This window comes from Heteronotia binoei, chromosome 2 (assembly GCF_032191835.1).
Source record: "Heteronotia binoei isolate CCM8104 ecotype False Entrance Well chromosome 2, APGP_CSIRO_Hbin_v1, whole genome shotgun sequence".
NCBI classification, from domain to species: Eukaryota; Metazoa; Chordata; class Lepidosauria; order Squamata; family Gekkonidae; genus Heteronotia; species Heteronotia binoei.
Window position 1 is genome coordinate 99,211,244 of NC_083224.1, and position 21,299 is coordinate 99,232,542.

Below are 21,299 nucleotides of genomic sequence, written 5' to 3' on the forward strand. Positions count from 1 at the left end.
TTCCTTATGCCTGCATTCCAGTTGGCCATTGTCTTGGAACTGGCCAATCAGGACACAAGGCATTTTTTTGGAAATGCAAATGAATGATACTGGAGAGCATAATGGGATTAGCTGCAGCTGATCAATGGGGGGTGCTTTAACTGGCTCTAACTGTATATAGTTCGCTGTGCTTTCTGCATTCTGTGTGGCTGTTTCTTCTTGATAAAGCATTCTTGTTTGACTAACAATAGTGAGGCTGAACTCACTATTTAACAGACAGCATGAATGTGGAAGTCTCCCAGAATGATCAGTCTTGGAACCTCCAGCATTTCTGCCAACTCCTTTAGGGTGCCTTCTGGATGACTGTCCTTAGTCCCTAATGTAAGGAGCATACAGTCAATGCCTGTGATAGTTTGCACTGGAAGTCTGCAGAAACTGAAGAACTCACAGAGGATAATAGCCACACATACTCCCCCCCACCAGTTGTGTGGGGTTGGTGGAGGACTGAATATCTAGGAGGCATTATTTGGGACAGATACATCACATACAGTAATTTTCTTCCAGTCATGTTTCTGTTAAGCAAGCTGGGTCAATTTCTTCTTCCTGCAACATCTCATAGAGGCGTGCAGTTTTGTGTTTCACTGATTTAGTGTTGCACAAAATTAGTGTAGACATGGGGAAAATAGAGACCCTTGTTTCATCAACTCTTGGGATGCTATAGATAGGCGGCGAATATCCTTGGCCATCTATGATAATCCCACCCTCGTACCTACCAATTCCCATTTGTACTGAGATAGTGCATTCCTCAAACATCTTTTCCCAGGCAATGATTTATTCCAGCTGTTAATAATAAAACCTTCCCAGTACTTTATAATTAATATTGTAGTGTCTGCAAAAAGCCATATTACAATGCAGGGGCACAGCCATGGTGTGCTGAGGTTAGAGATATCCATCAGGTATAGCTTTATGTTGATATACCTCCTGGTTTCCAGTATGTAGTTGATATAGCTCTCTCTCCCTCTCTCTCTCCTTCCCTCCATCTGGTGGTGGTGATGGTTATAGAGTGATCTTCTTTCCCTTGTTGTATATAGTGCCTGGGTCCTGGCTTTGTGCCCCAGGTGAAGAGCTACAGGCAAAGCCATTTTTAAACAACCTTCCTCAAAAGAATTTATGTGATGACACATAAAGTTCTCTCCTCACTCCATTTTTTTTCTTGCAACAACCCCATGAGGTAGGGTAGACAGAGAAGGCGTGACTGGCCTGAGGTTACAGGACTGCACTTGTACTTTTTTTGGAGAGCTGGAAGGATATGGTGTGGGGATTTGAACCTGGGATTCTCCAGCTCTGTCTGACACTCTAACCACTCTAATCAAACCATGTCAGCTCTCTGTTAGGTATTAAAAGCTTGAGAAGCATTATTTGAATCAATACTACACATCATCAACAGGTGCTGCACAATAGAGAGGCTGTCTCCGCTGGCAACTCTACTCTCTCCCTTAGAAAATGCTGCCATACTATGTTAGAAAATGCTGCCATATTTTGGGACCAGTGTTCCCTCTAAGCTGAGGTAGTGTGAATTACCTGGCTCACATATTTTTATCTTAGCTCAGGAAAAATGGCTGCAGAGCAAATCAATGTATGCAGTAGCTCACAACTTTAATGCCAGTAATTTACAAAGTGGAATCTTTGCTCATAAGACTCTACAGCATAGAGGGAATATTGCTTGGGACTCACTTCTGAGTAAACATGCATAGTACTGGACTATAAGATGCTTTAAAAACTGAGTGGAATCATCATACTCAAAATGGCAGTTTCCCCTGAACTATGGACCATTTGCAAAGTCCTTGCTCAGTAAAGCCATACTTGAGTAAAATCAAAGTAGGAGTGATGGGCTGCCTTTTGCATGTCGAACTATCCTTTTAAAGTGTGCCCTGAGAACCGTGTGCTTAATAGTATGCTGGATGTCTTTTATGTTACTGTGGTGTCATGGAAACTCCTTTCCTGTGGGTTTATCCCATGGTGCTTTGACAATGTGTAGAGGCCCTCAGTCAGACAGAACACAACTTTATTCCTTTGTCACCTTTCCCTTCCTACTGCAGCCCCAAATCCCCCCCAAAAAAGTGTTGCTCATTTCAGAGAGAGATGAGAAAGGCTATCTGAAGGAGAGCAGGATTCCTTCCCTCAGTTGTGCTCACAAAAAAGATGGAACTGCTCACTGTTTGCAGAGGAGTGTAGCTTCTTTGGCATGTTTGTTTGTACTAGGTTTGGTTGCTCCAGAAACCCTATCAGCATATGAGGGTGTCCAGGTAACCGACACACAAAAGGCGCCTTCCAGTGCAAGTGGCAGTGGGTGGCAGCTAATTCTGTCCTATCAGAGGAAGATTTTCTGAGCCAGGTAAGTTTCCGAAATTCTTCCTGACAGCTGCAAGAAGTTTAGTCTGAATTCTTCATAAGTTGGGGTAGTGGTAGTAATATCATTTATGCAGTGCTTTAAAAACAGACACTCATGAACATCAAGCTGTCTTATACTGAGTCAGTCAGACCTCTGCTCTATAAAGGTCAGTATTGTCTGTTCTGACTGGCAGCAGCTCTACAGGGTCTCAGGTAGAAGACTTCCTATCATCTACTACTTTTTAAACTGGGGGTGCTGGGAATTGAACCCAGGACCTTCATTCATGCAAGGCAGATGCTCCACTTGTGGAAATCCTTATGCCAGCTGAAACAGTCCATTGAATTCAAGCCACTAGTTGGACATACATTGCCAACAAGGGTACTAAGTAATTCAAATTCCAAGGAAATTGTAAATAGAGGCCCTAAATATTCACTGTTGTTCACCTACTTGTTGCTTTTTTATAAGTTGTGCTTCAGATCACTGATGCTTGTATTCTCCTTGCTTTAGATCACAAGAGATGGACAGTCATACTCTTCGGTGGGATCCTGCTAGGCACAGAGGTTGCGTTAGGTACTCTGGAAGGCACCTGCTACTGTAGAACAACTACTGATTTCCAGGAATTTCAGGCTGCATTGGCTCTTGAGATATGTTGTTTGAATTTCACTGGAAATAAAATTGGCTCCTTAGATTGGAGCATCTTTGATGGAGTTGCAGGCTTGAGGGAGCTCTATCTATCAAACTGTAGCATATCTGACATTTTCAATGCAAGTGATGATTCTTCCACACTGGAGATTCTCTACTTGGACCATAACCAACTAAGGTGGCTCCCAGGCACTTTCCTAAGAAATGCACCCAGGTTGCGCGTCATTGAGTTAAAGAGCAACCAACTCCAGGAGCTGCCTGAATCATTCCTCAAAGCTTCCAATCAAATTCAGGAGATCCACCTTGACTTCAATAACTTATCTTCTCTTTCCTCAGAGATTTTCAAGCCCTCTCTTCTGACACTAGGCCTCTCCAACAACAGCTGGGACTGCACTTGTACTTTCCTTTGCGACCTGGAAAGGTATCTGTCTGCACCATTTTATAGTGAGGTGGTTTGCAACACCCCCAAGCATTACAGTGGCCTGAACATCAAAACCATTCCTAAACAGGAGCTGTGCCAAACTTATAAACTAACAGCTCTCTTTATCTGTCTGCCTTTGGTGGCTATCCTGGCCCTGATCGCCTGGTGCTTTTGCAAACAGAAGGAGACTAGCTATGATCTCCGTGGTGGGAAAGAATGTCGGCTGGCCACAGGGGAGAGCAATGGTGCCAAAAAGTTGGGGGAACATCGTTGCTACATCCCATGTGAGCTACCTACTGGAGCTGCTGCTGAGAGTGAGAAGAACATCTTCTTGAGGAACCAAGTCCTGCTGAAACCATCAACTGCACTGCTAGGAAGTAGCAGGGACCTCTATGAAGAGGTGGAAATCAAACTGGGGGCTTCTGATGATTACTTGGCACAGACCAAGGAGAGAAGCCTTGACCAAGAGATACTGGGATCCAAAAAACTGAGCATTGCAGAGGAGGGCTGCCTGGCTAGTGAGCCTGAAGCTGAGACAGTTAGTGTGACAGATGTTCTGAAGGATTCAACAGATTGGGAGAAGCTCTATATGAACCATTCGGTGGACTATTATAAACTGGTTCCAGGGATTGAACTGGAGGACTCAGATCATATGGAGTATGAAAATGTTGACCTTTGTTGAGGCTGCCACTTTAGCTGGAGCAAAATGGTTTAAATGGACATCAGAGTATAATTTATCCAGTTAGTTATATAAACAAGCCCCCCAGCCCCCCAAATTATGCACTTTCCAAATGAAATTTCTTGTATAAATTATAGCTTTGTTTCTCTGCTTTCTGGTTTCTAGCTCATTGAAACATGACATCTGTCATTATCAAACAGAAGTCAATCTGTATTAGTTCATGGAAGAATCTGCACCAGCACCAGTATGAGGATGGGAGGATGAAGGATCACTGACAGTGCAATCCTAAATAGAGTTACCTCCTTCTGTTGAAATCAATGTGCATAAAAGGAATAACTATGCATAGGGTTGCACTGTAAATGATCTGCAATTCTTTTTCTAGCCCTTGGGATGTTGTAATAAAATTGGCTCCTTTTGAGATTTGGTACCTCTTTGAGATTCACTTCACTAACTTTGCATTTTTAAGCAGAAGTCAAGATTTCTCATGGTTCTTCCTCCTAGGACAAAAACAGGCATGGAATGTGGTGGGAAGGAATTGAAGCTTGCCAGCTGTGTATGAATATGAAAGAGGTCATAAATTGGAACAAGACGCTGCGTATTCTTTTAAAAAACTTTAGGCACTTAAAAAAACCCTTTTTTTTTTTGAGCAAGAGATTTGGCATGCTGTTCTGTATCTCCCTACATGGCTTTGTCCAAAGCTGTCTCCCAAATTCCCAGAGACTAAGTGGCCTGGTGTCTCCTCTCCTCTTTGCTGCTAAGCAGAAATCTTGGCTGCAGTTTGCTCTCTAGGAGTTTCTTCCAGATATTTAGAGTTCATAATGCCTTTTCTTCTGATTCCTTGTGGAAGGAGATGTGCGACATCTAGTGGAGGGGAGAGTACACATTGGTCATCCCCCAAATCCAAAGCCAACTCATAATGAACCAAAATGACACAAAACAGTGTGCAAGCTCTCCATAAGTCTTCTTCAGGATGGATATCACAAAACAGATGTTTCAGTCTGTGAATTTAAGGCCATTTTCTTTCTGACATCCTTGTCTCAGTGCCAGCAGCTAAATGAACATAAGAGAAGCCATGTTGGATCAGGCCAATGGCTCATCCAGTCCAACACTCTGTGTCACACAGTGGCCAAAAAAAATTTATATATATATATATATATACATATATATAAATATATATGTATATATATATATACACACACACACACACACTGTGGCTAGTAGCCACTGATGGACCTCTGCTCCATATTTTTATCTAACCCCCTTTTGAAGCTGTCTATGCTTGTAGCCGCCACCACCTGTGGCAGTGAATTCCACATGTTAATCACCCTTTGGGTGAAGAAGTACTTCCTTTTATCCATTTTAACCTGACTGCTCAGCAATTTCATTCAATGCCCACAAGTTCTTGTATTGTGAGAAAGGGAGAAAAGTACTTCTTTCTCTACTTTCTCCATCCCATGCATTATCTTGTAAACCTCTATCATGTCACCCCGCAGTCTTTGTTTCTCCAAGCTAAAGAGCCCCAAGGGTTTAACCTTTCTTTATAGGGAAAGTGTTCCAACCCTTTAATCATTCTTGTTGCCCTTTTCTGCACTTTTTCCAATGCTATAATATCCTTTTTGAGGTGCGGTGACCAGAATTGCACACAGTATTCCAAATGAGACCGCACCATCAATTTATACAGGGGCATTATGATACTGGCTGATTTGTTTTCAATTCCCTTCCTAATAATTCCCAGCATGGCGTTGGCCTTTTTTATTGCAATCGCACACTGTCCTGACATTTTCAGTGAGTTATCTACCACGACCCCAAAATCTCTCTCTTGGTCAGTCTCTGCCAGTTCACAACCCATCAACTTGTATTTGTAGCTGGGATTCTTGGCCCCAATGTGCATTACTTTGCACTTGGCCACATTGAACCTCATCTGTCACATTGACGCCCATTCACCCAGCCTCAACAGATCCCTTTGGAGTGCCTCACAATCCTCTCTGGTTCTCACCACCCTGAGCAATTTAGTGTCATCTGCAAACCTGGCCACTTCACTGCTCACTCCCAACTCCAAATCATTTATGAACAAGTTAAAGAGCATGGGACCCAGTACGGAGCCCTGCGGCACCCCACTGCTTACCGTCCTCCACTGCGAAGACTGCCCATTTATACTCACTCTCTGCTTCCTATTAATTAGCCAGTTTTTGATCCACAAGAGGACCTGTCCTTTTACTCCATGACTCTCGAGCTTTCTAAGGAGACTTTGATGAGGAACTTTATCAAAAGCTTTCTGGAAGTTAAGGTAAACAACATCTATTGGGTCTCCTTTGTCCACATGTCTGTTCACCATCTCAAAGAACTGTAACAGGTTAGTGATCTTCCCTTAGAGAACCCATGCTGAGTATTCCTCAATAACCCGTGTTCATCAATGTGCCTACTCATTCTGTCCTTGATAATGGTTTCTACCAACTTTCCCGGTATTGAAGTCAGACTGACTGGCCTGTAATTTCCTGGATCTCCTCTGGAACCCTTTTTAAAGATGGGGGTGACATTTGCTACCTTCCAGTCCTCAGGAATGGAGGCAGATTTCAATGAAAGATGACATATTTTTGTCATAAGATCCACAAGTTCAACTTTTTCTTTCAGAACTCTTGGATGTATGCCATCCAGAACTGGAAAAGGAAAGGTCCCCTGTGCAAGCACCAGTCGTTTCCAACTCTGGGGTGACGTTGCTTTCACAACGTTTTCACAGCAGACTTTTTACAGGGTGGTTTGCCATTGCCTCCCCAGTCATACACTTCCCCCCAGCAAGCTGGGTCCTCATTTTACCGACCTCAGAAGGATGGAAGGCTGAGTCAACCTTGAGCCAGCTACCTGAAACCAGCTTTCGCTGGAATCGAACTCAGGTCGTGAGCAGAGGGCTCCGACTGCAGTACTGCAACTTTACCATGGGGCTCTTTAGTACTGCAGCTAAATAGATATACTGTACATTAATGCATTTCATGGCTGGTTGCACCCTGTTTTATGTGATCACAAAAAACAAATGTCTCTCCACTGAAATTACAAAGGCCAGTAGTTTTTCTTGCATCTTTCTGACACCAAGCAACATTCACAGATCCCTTGTAGGGTGAGAGCAAAGGCATTACTTGGCAACCATTGTATTAACAACTTTGGAGATACATTTAAAGTGATAATGAGGTGTAAAGTCCATTATAGTCAGGCAGGGTAGTTTTACCTCATGTTGCAGTAATTCTGATATGTGCAGTTCTTTTGCCATCTTTAAAAAAAAACTTCTAACATGTCTTCATTTAGTAAACGTTAAGCTAAATGGATTCCTTTGCTGTGTGCAGTTTGATCTGTGGGTGGCAAGTAATGGATTATCCTGGTTGGAGATGGCCTTTTGGTCCCTTCTACTGTATGACTGAACTTTGGGTCAAAACATTTGTGCAGAGTAAAATGAGATTAGAAGAGTAGGTAAGTTCATTTGAGTTGAGAAATTTAGCATACTCACTCCCTGCTTTTTTTTCAAGCGGAGGAGTGGGGAATCAAACCTGGTTCTCCCAGATAAAACTTAACCACTTAACCACTACACCAAATGGCAAACATCATTTCTCTGGGCATGAAAGAAGGGGACATGAGAACTAGGCACTGATGCAACCTTTCCTACCCTCCTTCCCTTGATCTGCCTAAATTCACAGAAGCAGCATTGCTGTCAGGTAGCCATCTAGCGTCTATTTGCAAACCTCCAAAGAAGGAGAGCCCACCACCTCCCAAGGAAGCCTGTTCCACTGAGGTAACACTGAGTGTTCTTAGCACTGCATTGCCCCAGGGTGGCAAAAGAGGTTTTGTTTGCTGAATGGAAAATGGGTAATTTGTCAGAGGTTTGCTGTAAGTGTTTGAATAATGTTTTTGAACTCAAGATGAATTTGATTTTATTATTAGATATTTTTGTATCCAATGTGAAAAATTAAACCATGTATGCACATTTCTGAACTGAAGCTAATTTCTTTGAGTGACACACAGAACTTGGAGGCATGAAAATTGGTGCTTTCTGAAGAAGTGAACTACTTCTGGCCTAACTTTCTGGAAAAGCCAGCCTCAAGAGCAAACCCTGTTGTGAAGGAAATAGGTTCTGTGGGAACAGAGTTGAGCCGGATATTGTTTTAAAATTCTGCACAGTTTTCTTTGGGATTCTGTTCCACTGTACATTTGGACTGAAACTTCTGATATGCCAATTATCCTACATCTTTGCAAACTGTGTTTTGTTGATATATGGGAGTCAGAGTGCAGAACATGGGGATGGAATATTTAAAGTGGAATGCATCATTTGTACCCTGTCTGCCTCTCCACTTGGGACCCAAAGCTGCTTATGTTCTCCTCTCCTCCATTGTATCCTCACAACAGCCCTGTGAGGTAGATTAGGCTGAGAGTATGTGATGGGTCCAAGATCACCCAGCAAGCTTCCATGGGAGACTAGGGATTCATACCTGGGTCTCCCAGATTCTAGTCAGACACTCTAACCCAGGGGTGTCAAAGATGCTGACCTAGGGCCAGATCAGGGCCCCAGAGGGCTTCTATCGGGCCTGTGAGCAACTTACTGTCATCTGCTTCCTTTTCCCTCTCTTGCTTCCTTCTGCCTCACAGCTTGCTTTGCCATGCTTGGTCAATTACACAAGAGCCACAGAGCAAGGCCTCTATATTTTCCATTGGCTGACCAATACATGAAACAACTTATATACAAAAGCTCACAATGGCCAGCCATTTAATGTTTTGCCCTAGGTCCTAGACTCAAAGCATTGACCATGTGATTTCTGTAATGAATGTCAATAAACCAAAAGCAGGTTTGCAATTTACAGATACACAACTGAACAGCATACTCAAGATTGCTACAGCACAGACATTGTCTCCAGATTTTGATGCAATAATTCAGAGCAAGAGGTATCAGTTATCAGAGATGGTTAAATAATCAACATTTTGCAAGAGTGCTAACTTTTAAGCATATTTTATTTTAAGGGTTTTTTTTTTTAAAAATCTTTAATTGTGTTTGTGTCCTTTATAAAGTTTATATCTCTGCTACCTGGCATTACATTTTATGACACACATGGCCTGGCCCAACAAGGTCTCATTTATGTCAGATCTGGTCCTCATAATGGATGAGTTCAACACCGCTGCTCTAACCAGTATACCACACTGGCTTTCAGGAGGATGGGTGTTAATTGTAATATAGAAAGGGAGCAGAATAAACTGGGAGGAGCTGTGGCTCAAAGGTCCCAGGTTCAATTCAGTGAAAAAGTAGGTGATGTGAAAGATTATTCTACCCAAGACACCAGAGAGCCACTGCCCGTCTGAGTAGACAATACTGACCTTGATTGACCTATAGTCTGATTCAGCATAAAGCAGCTTCATGTGTTCATGTGAACAGATGCAATATTGTTTTGTGTGTGATGATAGAATGCAGGCTAAAGAATGTAATGGAGCTATTCAAAGAAAATATCGCAATGGTCTATGGCAGGCTCATCTACATTAAAGTTTATGGTGTACTAAACAAGAAAAGAAATGGAAAATCTATTATAGCCCTTTCTTAAAACACCCCTTAAATCTTTGGGATAAATTTAAGAAATTTTTAACTCCACCTTCTGTTCCAGTTATGGCTTTTCTGGGACAAATCTAGTTTGAGCTGGGATGCCCTTTAGAAGCCTTTCCAGTTTGGAGGAAACAACATCTATGGGTTGACTGATATCTGTACCAATGATAAATTAGATATGAAAACTCAATTGGAGAAGAAGTATCAAATATCTATCCTGTGGTATCAATATTACCAGCTGTATAGTGTGTTAGTTACTGTGCTACCATGTATACTTAAAAATCATCCATTAAATTCTTTGAAAGCTTTATTAAAAACAGTAATCTAAATATAAAAGGCATAATCCCAATTATAAATTATTGTGCCAAAATTAATGGTCACAATCTACTTCCATTCAAGACCAACGGCAAAAAGAATGCCAGACACAATTAATTGAACAACATTGGGATTCAATTTGGAGCACTCTTTTGCTTAAATCTAGATCCACAACCATTTGTTGTTAAGTTAATCACTAAGGTGGTATCTAACGCCACATAAACTAGATAAAAATAAACTAACGGCTAGTCCTGAATGTTGGAAGAAATCTGGTACATTTCTCCTCTGCTGGTGAGGTTGTAAAGTAGTGAATGCCTGTTGGGGGGGGGGGGGAATATCAAAAACATTAAAGACATAACAGGAATTCTAATTCCAAATATATCTGAGTCTATTTTACTAAATTTGTGGCCAAATTTAAACATCCCACAGTCTAGGAAGGATTTATTAACCCATCTCTTACTATTGGCACAATGATGGAATACTAAGAATATACCAACTTTGGCACAGTGGTATTATAAAGTCTGGGACTTGATGATTCAGAATAATACAAGTTGAGAATCCTAATAGAAAAGATATGTTTATAGAGACATGGTATACATTTTTGGGGTATATGAATCGAATCACCTGCCAGAATTCCTCAGTTCCTAAGAAATACCCAGACCTTGGGGGGGGGGGGGGGTTTAGTTGTAGTCTGTCTGATAGATAAATAATGACATTTGCTATTATCAGGGGAGGAAATAGACTATATTACTGTTACATGTGTTTGGTTTTGTATGTATAATAAAATGGAAGGAAGGAAGGAAGGAAGGAAGGAAGGAAGGAAGGAAGGAAGGAAGGAAGGAAGGAAGGAAGGAAGGAAGGAAGGAAGGAAGGAAGGAAGGAAGGAAGGAAGGAAGGAAGGAAGGAGGGAGGTAGTGCTGCATGGCCATGTTGGGAAACAGGATAGATTGGAATCCAGTAATCTGAGGGGTCACCACTTCTCACAGTAATGTGGCTGCCCTCCCCTTTCGATAATGAAAACTGTAAAACTGAGTCACCTACAAACAAATCTGCACATTTGGGAAGACTTCTGTGGGATTCAGAAATAAATAATTTTGAAAACATTTTGAATCAAAAGAAAAAAGTTAGTCCTAGGGCTGAAGTTTTCGAATTTTGAAAACATTTTGAATCAAAAGAAAAAGGTTAGTCCTTTTTCGAAGTGCCATGCTCCATCTACTGCCCTCTTTAATCCTCACTATGTGGAATGACTGTGCCTACAGAGAAGCAGATTCATCCCTCAGAAGGGCTAATATTTCGAATTTTGAAAACATTTTGAATCAAAAGAAAAAGGTTAGTCCTAGTTTTCGAAGTGCCATGCTCCATCTACTGCCCTCTTTAATCCTCACTATGTGGAATGACTGTGCCTACAGAGAAGCAGATTCATCCCTCAGAAGGGCTAATATGCAAATGATTCTTGCTGGGCTTTTTCTGCAAAAAAAAAAAGCCCTGGATAAAACCAACACATATAAGAAAGTTTTCCTGTTGCCTTAAAGCAACACCAGCACAAATCAGATCCAGTTTTGTTATTTTACAGACTTTATGAATGAAAAGAAATGTATGCTACAAAGCCAGTCCTTAATAAATACAATAATAAGAAACATTTGCAATAAAACCTTGCCATAAAAATAAACATAAATCCTTCTACCAAAACTTCTTTAATCTTGTCCGTTCCAGGCTACTGGGGGTGTACTTTGAACAGCTCTCTCCCAATTCTTCCTCTTATTTTGCTCCTTCCCTGAAGCTGACTGGGAAAAGGAACTGAGCAAACACTTTTCTGCTCACTATTAATACAGAAGGTGTCTAAGGTTGCCAGCTCTGAGTTAGGAATACCTGGAGTGGGGGGGGGGTGTGGAGCCTGAGGAGGCTGGGGCTTGGGGAGGGAAGGCACTCCAGTGTGGCATAATGCCATGCATAGAGCTTACCTTCCAAAGCAGCCATTTGCTCCAGGTGAACTGATCTCTGTCACCTGGAGATCAGTTGTAATCCCAGGAGATCCCAAGCCACCACCTGGAGGTTGTTAACTCTAGGTATCACTCCATAGCAGTCATTAAGTAGCTGGCTGTAAATCTGAAGCATGAAAAATAGATGACAAAAACAGGAGTATTTGCACTGGTAATGGGGGCAACTTAAAATTAGTTTCAGACCAACAGAATTCTTCCTATAATAAATATTACAAAGGTTTTGGTCATCTTGTGTGAAGTACAAGGACCCTTCTTACAGTCAGAAACAGTAGGCAAGGGTGAAAACTTTTTAAAATTGATAGATTTACAAGTAGTAATAACCATTGCAAACCAAGCCTATGTGATAAATTATACTTATCTTTATGAGGCCATAGAGCCATAAATGCATTATCTGTGTAAAATCCAGTCAGGTTTTTCAGGCGAATTCACACAGAGAAAATGTTCTGTCCATTCTACTGGAACAGCTGGAAGCACCAGTAACTACCATAACTAAACTGTGCATCCATGACCCTATATGCTTTGCTGGTGTTTTCACTGCAACCCATTTCCTCATCTTTTTCAGTTTGTTTTTCTGGGTGAAGATATTTGGGTTGGGATGAAGAGATATGTAGGACTTCTCTTGATCTAACATCAGCTGGGAAGGGACAGGCTTGGCAGTTAGGTGGCTAGTTTAAATAGCAGAGCATCTGCTTGGCATGCAGAAGGTCCCAGGTTCAATCCCTGGCATCCCTGGTTAAAAGATCTGGCAGTAGATGATCATCCTGGTGATGTGAAAGACCTCAGCCTGAGACCCTGGAGAGTCTGATGGAATAACACTCTGATTGGATATAAGGCAACTTCATGTGTTCAGTTTTTCATTTGAATAAGACAAATGGGAATAGTGAAGTGGGCACTTCCTTGTAAATCTGATTTTAAAAATTGTCTAGGGGCTCATATGGGTAATTGTTAGAAGGGGAGGAAATAGATGGGTTAAGCCAAGGGAAAGGAAATGCAAAAATACCAGGTATGAAAGAAAGAGATGGGGGAAGGCTCAGATGAAGCTGCCACATGCTGAGACAGTCTCCTGGTTTCATCGAGTTCAGCATTGCTGGTTTTGAATAGCTGCAGCACTACAGGATCTCAGGCAACTGGGTCTTTTCCAGTTCTACTACTTGGGGCCTCTTAACTGCTGATTGGATTTGGGACCTTTTGAATGCAAAACATGTGCTCTATCATAGAAGGAAGGAAAGAGTTCTGCAGCTGAGGTGTTGTTGAGTCACATACATCCAGTCACTCATAACAAAGTGGAGGAGGGCTTTGGATTTTATAGTGGTGGAAGAGAGAACGATTTACACTACTCTGAGATCTTTGGAAGAAGGGTTGGATAAAAATGTAATTGGTAGATATAATGGCACCATCTGCTCAAGTTAATCATTTTGTTTAGGGCCATGTAGTCTCATAAAAGGTTTGCCAATCCCCAGTTGGGGTCAGGGGATCCCCTGGTTTACAGTCTCCATAGGGTATAATGGAGTGCCCAGCAGACATTCAACCCCCCCTCCCGCTTCAGGGTTATCAGAAAGGGGGGGTTGAATGTTTACTGGGCTCTCCATTATACCCTGTGGAGACTGGACCCCATAGGGTATAATAGAAAATTGATCTGTGGGTTTCTGGGGCTCTGGGAGAGCTGTTTTTTGAGGTAGAGGCATCAAATTTTCAGCAAAGCATCTGATGCCTCTCTCTTTAACCCCCCCCCCCCCCCAAGTTTCAAAAAGATTGGACCAGGGGGTCCAATTCTATGAACTCCAAAAGAAGGTGCCCCATCTCCATTATTTCCAATGAAGGGAAGGCTTTTAAAAGAAGCTTGGTTCCTTTAAATGTGATGGCCATAATTTCCTTCAGAGTTCAATTGTGGTTGTCACAAACTTGCTTCTGGCTCCACCCCCAAAGTCCCCAGATATTTCCTCAGTTGGACCTGGCAACCCTAACTCATAACCTGGGAGGTTTATGCTTTTCTCAGATAGCTTGTGGTTTGGTTCATTTGCTTGAGACATTAGAACAGTTGTTCTTGGTTGCAGGTATTTCTCACTCCTGCTCTCTGCTTTTGATGTCATGCTATTTGATACAGGTTAATCCAAAAAAGGATTAGTGAAAGCTCTAAGGAGAGTCCTACGTATCTATGAGTGTTCTGTTGCATCTAGGACAGGGGTCAATGTGTACACACTGGCATGCTAAGGTATGCACTCTGTGTAGAATGACTGATTAAAGGCATCTCTCAGGAAAACTGTAAATAAGAACTGTTTACTGGTACACTGTTTTCTCAGCTTTGTGAGAGGAGTCTCTAGATAATTTCTCAGCTGGCAAATTCCAGTATTGTTTCTCGCTTTTTGCATAGTTATGGAACGTGAATGTCGAGTCAAGAAGCAAAAATGTAAATGTGCTGAGTCCAGGGAAAGAAGGAAAGAGTGGGAGGTCAGGTGGGAGGAACTGGTGACAAGCAGAAGCGAGTGAACAACATTTGGGTGTGATAAGACTCACATGTAAAATTATGGTGGGAACCACTCAGCTGTTTTTCTCCCCTAGCTTTAAAAATTAATTTAGATAATACAATTTTGGTCTGGCCAATAAAATTCTGTCTCAATGGTTGAGGTGGGAAGGCAGCTGAAAGTAGCTGTACCTGCAAGTGCTGAAGGCCAAGTTCCCTGTTCTCTGGCTCTTAACAGCCTCCAATCCATCATTATGAACAGTATGACTGATAAACAATGGGCAAGATGTTTAAAGGAAGTGGGTAACAGTTTTTCTGCCCTCTCGCCATAGTGGAACAGTCACTACAGAGCCCAGTCCCAGGACAGGTAAGAACTTATTTCAGCTTCTCTTCATTAAAGCAGCATTAATTAGAGATGCTGCTTTCTCTTCTGGCAGGCTTCTGGTGTATGTATCAACAGCATAATGGGCAGAAATGTAAAGATATTTACCAGAATACATAATAAACTGAAGGCACATCAGTCCAACTAGAAAAGAAATATTACAGCCCTAGCACTGGGGCAAACATGGGACCTTCATTCTCCAAATGAGCTTTCTCACAATTATTGACTGCTCGCAATTCAATACTCCTTCAACTCTCTGCCTCATGCTATCTACAGTAATTGCTGTCCGTCTGGGACTTGTACTCTTGGGAGCTCCATTGCTATATAGCAGGGATTTATGGCTGTAAATGGTAGTGTAAGGGGGAGCTGGAAAGCTCCTGGCTCTCTCAGGAGCTTACTTCTGTTTGTGCCTCCTGGCATGAGCAAAAATAGTTTTCTTTCCACTAGAATGATTTCGTCAGGTTCTGTTAAAGCTTGGAATCAATTTCATATGGAATAACTGAGCCTCAATGACATCTCAGTTACAAACTAGGAAGTATGTACATTTATATGCGTAACATATTTACCAATAAACCAAGGGAGGCCACTCAAGGCAATAATTCTTTTTGGTGGTAGTAAACATATGGCCTTTCATTGCTGTTTAGGAGCAATTGTGTCATACAGTATCACATAGAATTTCTGCAGGAAAGAGACATAATGCAAACATGCAAGTTGCTTGCGTATTGACACCCTCAGGAAAGGGTACAAAGAAAGCTACATGTGGTGTGGTGGGCTCCATTTTCTTATATGATGTCATGGGAACAGGATGCTCTTCTGTGACCGGCAAGAGTAGGAGAACAGCTAATAATTTGGATCACCAAAGCAGAAGAGCTCTTGTCCACAGAGACTTGTTCCTGAGTCAGCAGTGGACTGATGGGTATAAAAGTGGAAGAGCTGGAGATTTGAAAGCATTGGATGGATATTTGGGTGGTGGATAATCAGTAGGTACAATTTGTGGTTGCTCTGTGAGGCCTATGAAAGGTTTTTCAATAAAAGAAAAAGGATGCTTTCCCAGATCCCTGTCTCTGAAAAATGGGTATGAAATGTAGATACAGGGCTGCATGAAGAACCACATGGCCTTTCCTGGTATACCATGTATATTTGCCCTGACTATCCTTAAGGTAAAATTCCTTGCTCAGTGGCAGATGATTGCATGGCAATTATTTTTCTACACAGCCATATAGCAAAGAGTAAATACCATACCCTCAAATCCAGTCTTGCCATCATTGTGGTGCCTTATGTTTTTGGACAAAGGGACTTTTATATGGTTTTAGAATTTATCAGCTCCTAAGATGGTCTCTGATGTTGAAAGTGGGGCCATTTATGAAGTCACAAACAAGCCCAGAACTTGATATGCAAGCTGTCTCCCACCCTCGATGATGTACATAGACTTGGCACAGTATAGAAATAGGCTCTATGCAATCAAATCTGGGGGTAATTAATTTTGGGATATTAATCCAGAATATAATACAGCTGCTAAATGAGTAGAGAGATAAAACAATGATGGCACGCTATACAATTGAAAGATGGCACCTAAGAACACTATGATTGTCATTCAGCATTCCACACACAGGCATTCAGGAGAAAATGGGGGGCATGATCTTTCCCTCCCTAAACATTCTCTCTTCTCTCTCTCTTTCTGTTATAGCTGGTGCCTGCATGGCATGCAGACAAGGCAGTCATGACAGTCTCATATACCCTGAAAGTAGCCAATGCTCGCTTTGGGGGTTTCTCCAAGCTGCTTTTCCGTTGGAAAGGGAGCATCTATAAACTGCTTTACAAGGAGTTCCTTGTCTTCGTCTTGCTGTATGCAACCCTGAGTGTCACCTACAGGTGAGCTGGCAACCCCCTCATAAATTACCAGTTGGATGCCAACCCAGGAACCCATAACTCTGAACTTTGCACCTTGGGCTCTAAGCCTGTCTCCAATAGCAGGCTCACTTATAAGCACAGAGTCATCAAATCTGTGATTCTGCTTAAGTGTTTTAACTCTACAGAATTTGGTACTAGACACAATTTTTGCAAGCTAACATTTCAGCTCTTTCTTTTTTAAAAAAGAACTCCAAATGATGGCAAAAGTTCAGTATAGATTCCAAGGGTTTGAGATAGGAGCAACAGGGCTCCGCATAGCTTCTTATCCCTCCCCACAGTAGAAGTACAATAAAATATGTCAATCAAGTAGATATTGGCAAATTTGCTTAATCTGCATAGTTTTTTCAGACTGCCAAATTAACCTTTTCTTACCCAAAAATTCTAAACACATTGAAGCACATTTTGTTATGGGGGGGGGGGGGCTTGTTTTGAGTCTTGCATGAATGCTAGTTCTACTTTGAATAAGTGCAATTCATATTTAAATTGATCTCTTTTCTTGCTTGCCACCTAATGACCCTTACAGCATAAAGTCATTTCCACTACCAGCCCCTCCATTATCATCCTGTGTTATGTAGGGTTTCTGTCACTGCCCAGAGCCATGCCAATCTCACAGGCAGCATATATTCTTTTGTAAATCACAGAATCCACATTAGGACACAGCAAGGCTTGTCCCCCATATTTGCTTATTGCACATTTGTTTTATTCCATCTCCATTCCCTCCTTGGGCTGTTCCTCCAGCTGGACTTGTGTCTAGTTTTGGAGCATACCTGGAAAAAATTATTCCAAATAGATGGCCAATCATTCTTTCCAGATACCCCAGTATTAGAATCCCCAACCAATGTCTCCCTTTCCAGGTGTTTGGCATTGTTATTTTCAACTATAAGAGACCCATGAAGGATCCGGACAACCAAGTGTCATGGTGTAGGCTGACTAGATTACTGAGAGACACCTATACTGCAAAGGGAAGGAGAGGTTTTTGTGATCTTCTTCTGTATCCTAATTACATTTTAATACCATCTGCCCTTCAAAAAGCTGAGAGCAACATACGAAGTTCTGCTCCCTTTACTGCATCCTCATTGCAATTTTGAGAGGTTGTCTACACTGAGAGATAGTGGCTATGAATTCATGGTCCTAGACCAACACTTCAACCTATACATTACACACACAGCGCAACCACACTTCTGCTGTCTTGGATTTCAAAGTTGTTGTAATTCTTGGTTTACCAGCATGGTTGAAGGCTACAGATTGGCTCATAATGCTATTAGAGGTCCTTTACAGTATGCTTTTAATGGACTGCTTGGGAAAACAAGGAATTTAAATTAATTGTTGTTCATTAAAATCCTCTGGATACCAGTGCTGGGAAGCAACGTCAGGCCTGGACCTCTATGCCATGTTTATTGTCCCTCCAGGTTAACTGGTTACCCATGGTGTGAAATGGGATGCTGGGCTAGATGGACCACTCATCTGATCCAGCAAGGCTCTTACATTCTCATGACTCTGCCTGTCTCCTATCCTAGGCACTTTCTGAATGAGAAACAGAAGCATCTCTTCTCAAAAGTGGCCCAGTACTGCAACCGCTCCACTGATCTAATTCCCCTGTCTTTTGTCCTAGGTATGGCACAGCTATGCACTCACACTTTATAGACACACTTCCCTCCCTGCCTGCTCCCTGCCTACAGCTTCTTGCTTGGGCATTTTTGTAATGGCTGGAGCAAATGGCCTACATTTTTCAGAACCCCACTTTACTTGTAAACAAGGCTTAAAACTCCACTCTTAGTGGCACATCCTGGCTTGGATCCCATGAAAAATCTGCTGGGAAAAATATATTGATATAGGATTTTAGGTTTCTTTTCGATAATAGGAATAGTCGTTGCTGACATGTCCTGCTCTAAGATACCCTTAACACTCCTCTTCAAAATGAGAGAACAGAATCATAGAACCTGTCTTTCCAAAACACTTCCTCTGTCCCAAATGTCTCTCCTCATTGGGGAGGAGCCTTGGTTTGGTGGAAGAACATCTGCTTGGCATCCAGAAATTCAATCTCTGCCATCTCTGGCTAAAAAAAAAAAAGATCTGGTAGCAGGTGATGTGAAAGACCTGAGGCTCTAGAGAGCTGCTGCCAATCTGTGTAGACACTTGAGGGTTGCCAGGTCTGACTGAGAAAATATCTGGAGACTTTGGGGGTGGAGCCAGGAGCAAGGTTGTGACAAGCATGACTGAACTTGAAAGGGAGTTCTGGCCATCACATTTAAAGGGACTGTGCTCCTTTAAAATGTCTTCCCTTCATTGGAAATAATGGAGGATGGGGGCACCTTCTTTTGGGACTCATAGACTTGGACCCCCTGGTCCAATCTTTTTTAAACTTGGGGGGGGGGTAGAGGAGAGGCATCCGATGTTATGCTGAAAATTTGATGCCTCTACCTCAAAAAACAGCCCTCCCGGAGCCCCAGATCAATTCTCCATTATACCATATGGGGTCCAGTCTCCATAGGGTATAATGGAGTGCCCAGCAGACATTCAAATCCACCCCCCCCTTTCTGATAACTCTGAAGCAGGGGAAGTGCCTCCAAACCATGGGATCCCCTAACCCCAACTTGTGATTGGCACCCATAGTTGATAGTACTAACCTTGACCAATAGTCTGATTCTGTATAAGGCAGTTTAATGTGCGTTCATGCGTATGAGAAGAGAACCCAATTAAAAACCAGAATGGTTAAACTGATGCAAATTAGTGGGCCCAATGTGAAAATTTATACAACATAAATATTGCAAATTATATAAAATGCTCATGTTTATTACATATTAGTTTAAAAACAGTTATAGGCCCAAATAGACCCTTAATAAAATTTTCAAATTGTACAATATGTACAATTAGGATATTATACAACTGTAAAACAGTCGTAGTTTGGCCTACTGGGAGCTGGCCCTGATTAACAAGAGAGAGGCATAATGTGGAAAGTATGATAACACAGGGATATTGTAAGTCATGTTGTAGCCTGGGGGGAAAAAGGGGAAGTACTGGGCAGGGGACAGGTAATTAAAAAAGAGAGAAGAGATAATTTGGCAAAGGAGGCATGTCTAAATGATATACAGCTAGGGAAGCAAAAATGCATCCTGAATCTGCTTGCCATTGCCAATGCAATGAGGACAGAATGACATGGTAGAAACACTGAGGTTGCCAGGTCTGTGTTGGAAAATACCTGGAGACTTTGGGGGTGGATTCAGGTGAGTGTGGGGTCTGGCCTCAGCATGGTAGAATGCCATATAGTCCACCCTTCAAAGCAGCGGGAGATCCCCAGGCCACATCTGGAGGCTGGCAACCCTAAGTGAAACACATCCAAACTGATGGGTTCACAAGCTATTCCCGTTAATTCTCATATCCCACCCTTCCCACATGTGCTCCAAAAAATCTAGACAAAGTAAAAAAATACAGTTCTCTGACCTACACTGTCAAGTTACCTGGTATTGGTTTCTTTCTGCTCTTTCTAGACAGAATAAACCAAAAACAAGGGATTCCTCTTAGAGGCCAGAGAGCTTCCACTCCTTGCTACACAGAAACTTGTATGCATGTGAGCTTATCCACAGACTGCTCTGGAACTGACTTTCTTGTGTGCAGTGCCAGCTTAAACCCTGTGGATGCCCCTAGGCAGTCAAATCTCACTCTCACAAATTATCTCAGAGTTGGAGCACCTGCCCTGCCGCCGGCAGACCCTGCGGCAGCCTGCAGGCACCTTCTCAAAAGCCGCTTTGACAAAGCTGCGGGGGAGAGGCCAACTTGGCAACTACACCAGCAGACACCACGCCAGGCAAGTCAGGCATAGAGCCGCTCAGTTGCTGGCTGGTGTGCAGGCTGGGAGGGCTGCAAGCAGGGGGAAAACCGAGGTGGGGGGAGGGGAGCCAGCCCAGGGCCCCTAAAGGTGTGGGGGCCTATAGGCCAGTGCCTACTTGGCCTAATTGTTAATTTGGTACTGCTTGTGTGCCCAACTCTGCAGGAGATAGTTCTGTGCACTAAGGTCATGTAGGGTCGCCAGCCTCCAGGTTGGGCCTGGAGATCTCCCACTTTTACAACTGATCTCCAGCTGCCAGAGACAAGCTCCCCTGGAGAAAAAATGGCTGCCTTGAAGGATGGACTCTATGGTATTGTGCCATGCTCAGTCCCCTCCCCAAACCCCACCCTCTTCCAGATCCAGCCCCAAAATCTCCTGGTATTTTCCAACACAGACCTGGCTACCCTAGTCACCAGGCACCTAACTTCTTATGGACCCCTCCATTTAGGATGTTTGTTCAGCTGCAGCCTATGCAGTCTTGTGCCTACACTTTTGGACAGCCTGCCAGATACAGAAGAAAACATAGAAACCTTCTGTATGCAAAAGATGCAAAGCTTACCTTAGCAGAAATCTCCAGCAGCTGGTTGTTGACAATGTTGCAATGTAAATTTGATGTATTCTAATTAATGTGTTTAATTTTGTAAGCCTCCTTTGGCATTGTGGAAAGGCACAATATAAAAATTCAAAATAAATAAGATCAGAGAGCCAGTTTGGTGTAGTGG

At 42.5% G+C, this 21,299-nt stretch overlaps 2 protein-coding genes across 5 annotated transcripts in view; one reads left to right on the plus strand and one right to left on the minus strand.

The window, feature by feature from the left end:
• The window catches only part of IPP (intracisternal A particle-promoted polypeptide), a 523,673-nt gene that overhangs the window by 390,697 nt on the left and 111,677 nt on the right, over positions 1 to 21,299 (minus strand). The gene's annotated exons all lie outside the window — the stretch shown is intronic.
• BEST4 (bestrophin 4) overlaps positions 1 to 21,299 on the plus strand; it is a 42,221-nt gene that overhangs the window by 12,399 nt on the left and 8,523 nt on the right. For all 4 annotated transcript variants that reach the window (XM_060231730.1, XM_060231732.1, XM_060231731.1 and 1 more), the window contains exons 2-3: positions 16,528 to 16,712; positions 18,269 to 18,363. In XM_060231730.1, coding sequence (XP_060087713.1) covers positions 16,561 to 16,712; positions 18,269 to 18,363 — 247 coding nt within the window. In that variant the 5' untranslated portion in view covers positions 16,528 to 16,560. The remainder of the gene's footprint in view (positions 1 to 16,527; positions 16,713 to 18,268; positions 18,364 to 21,299) is intronic.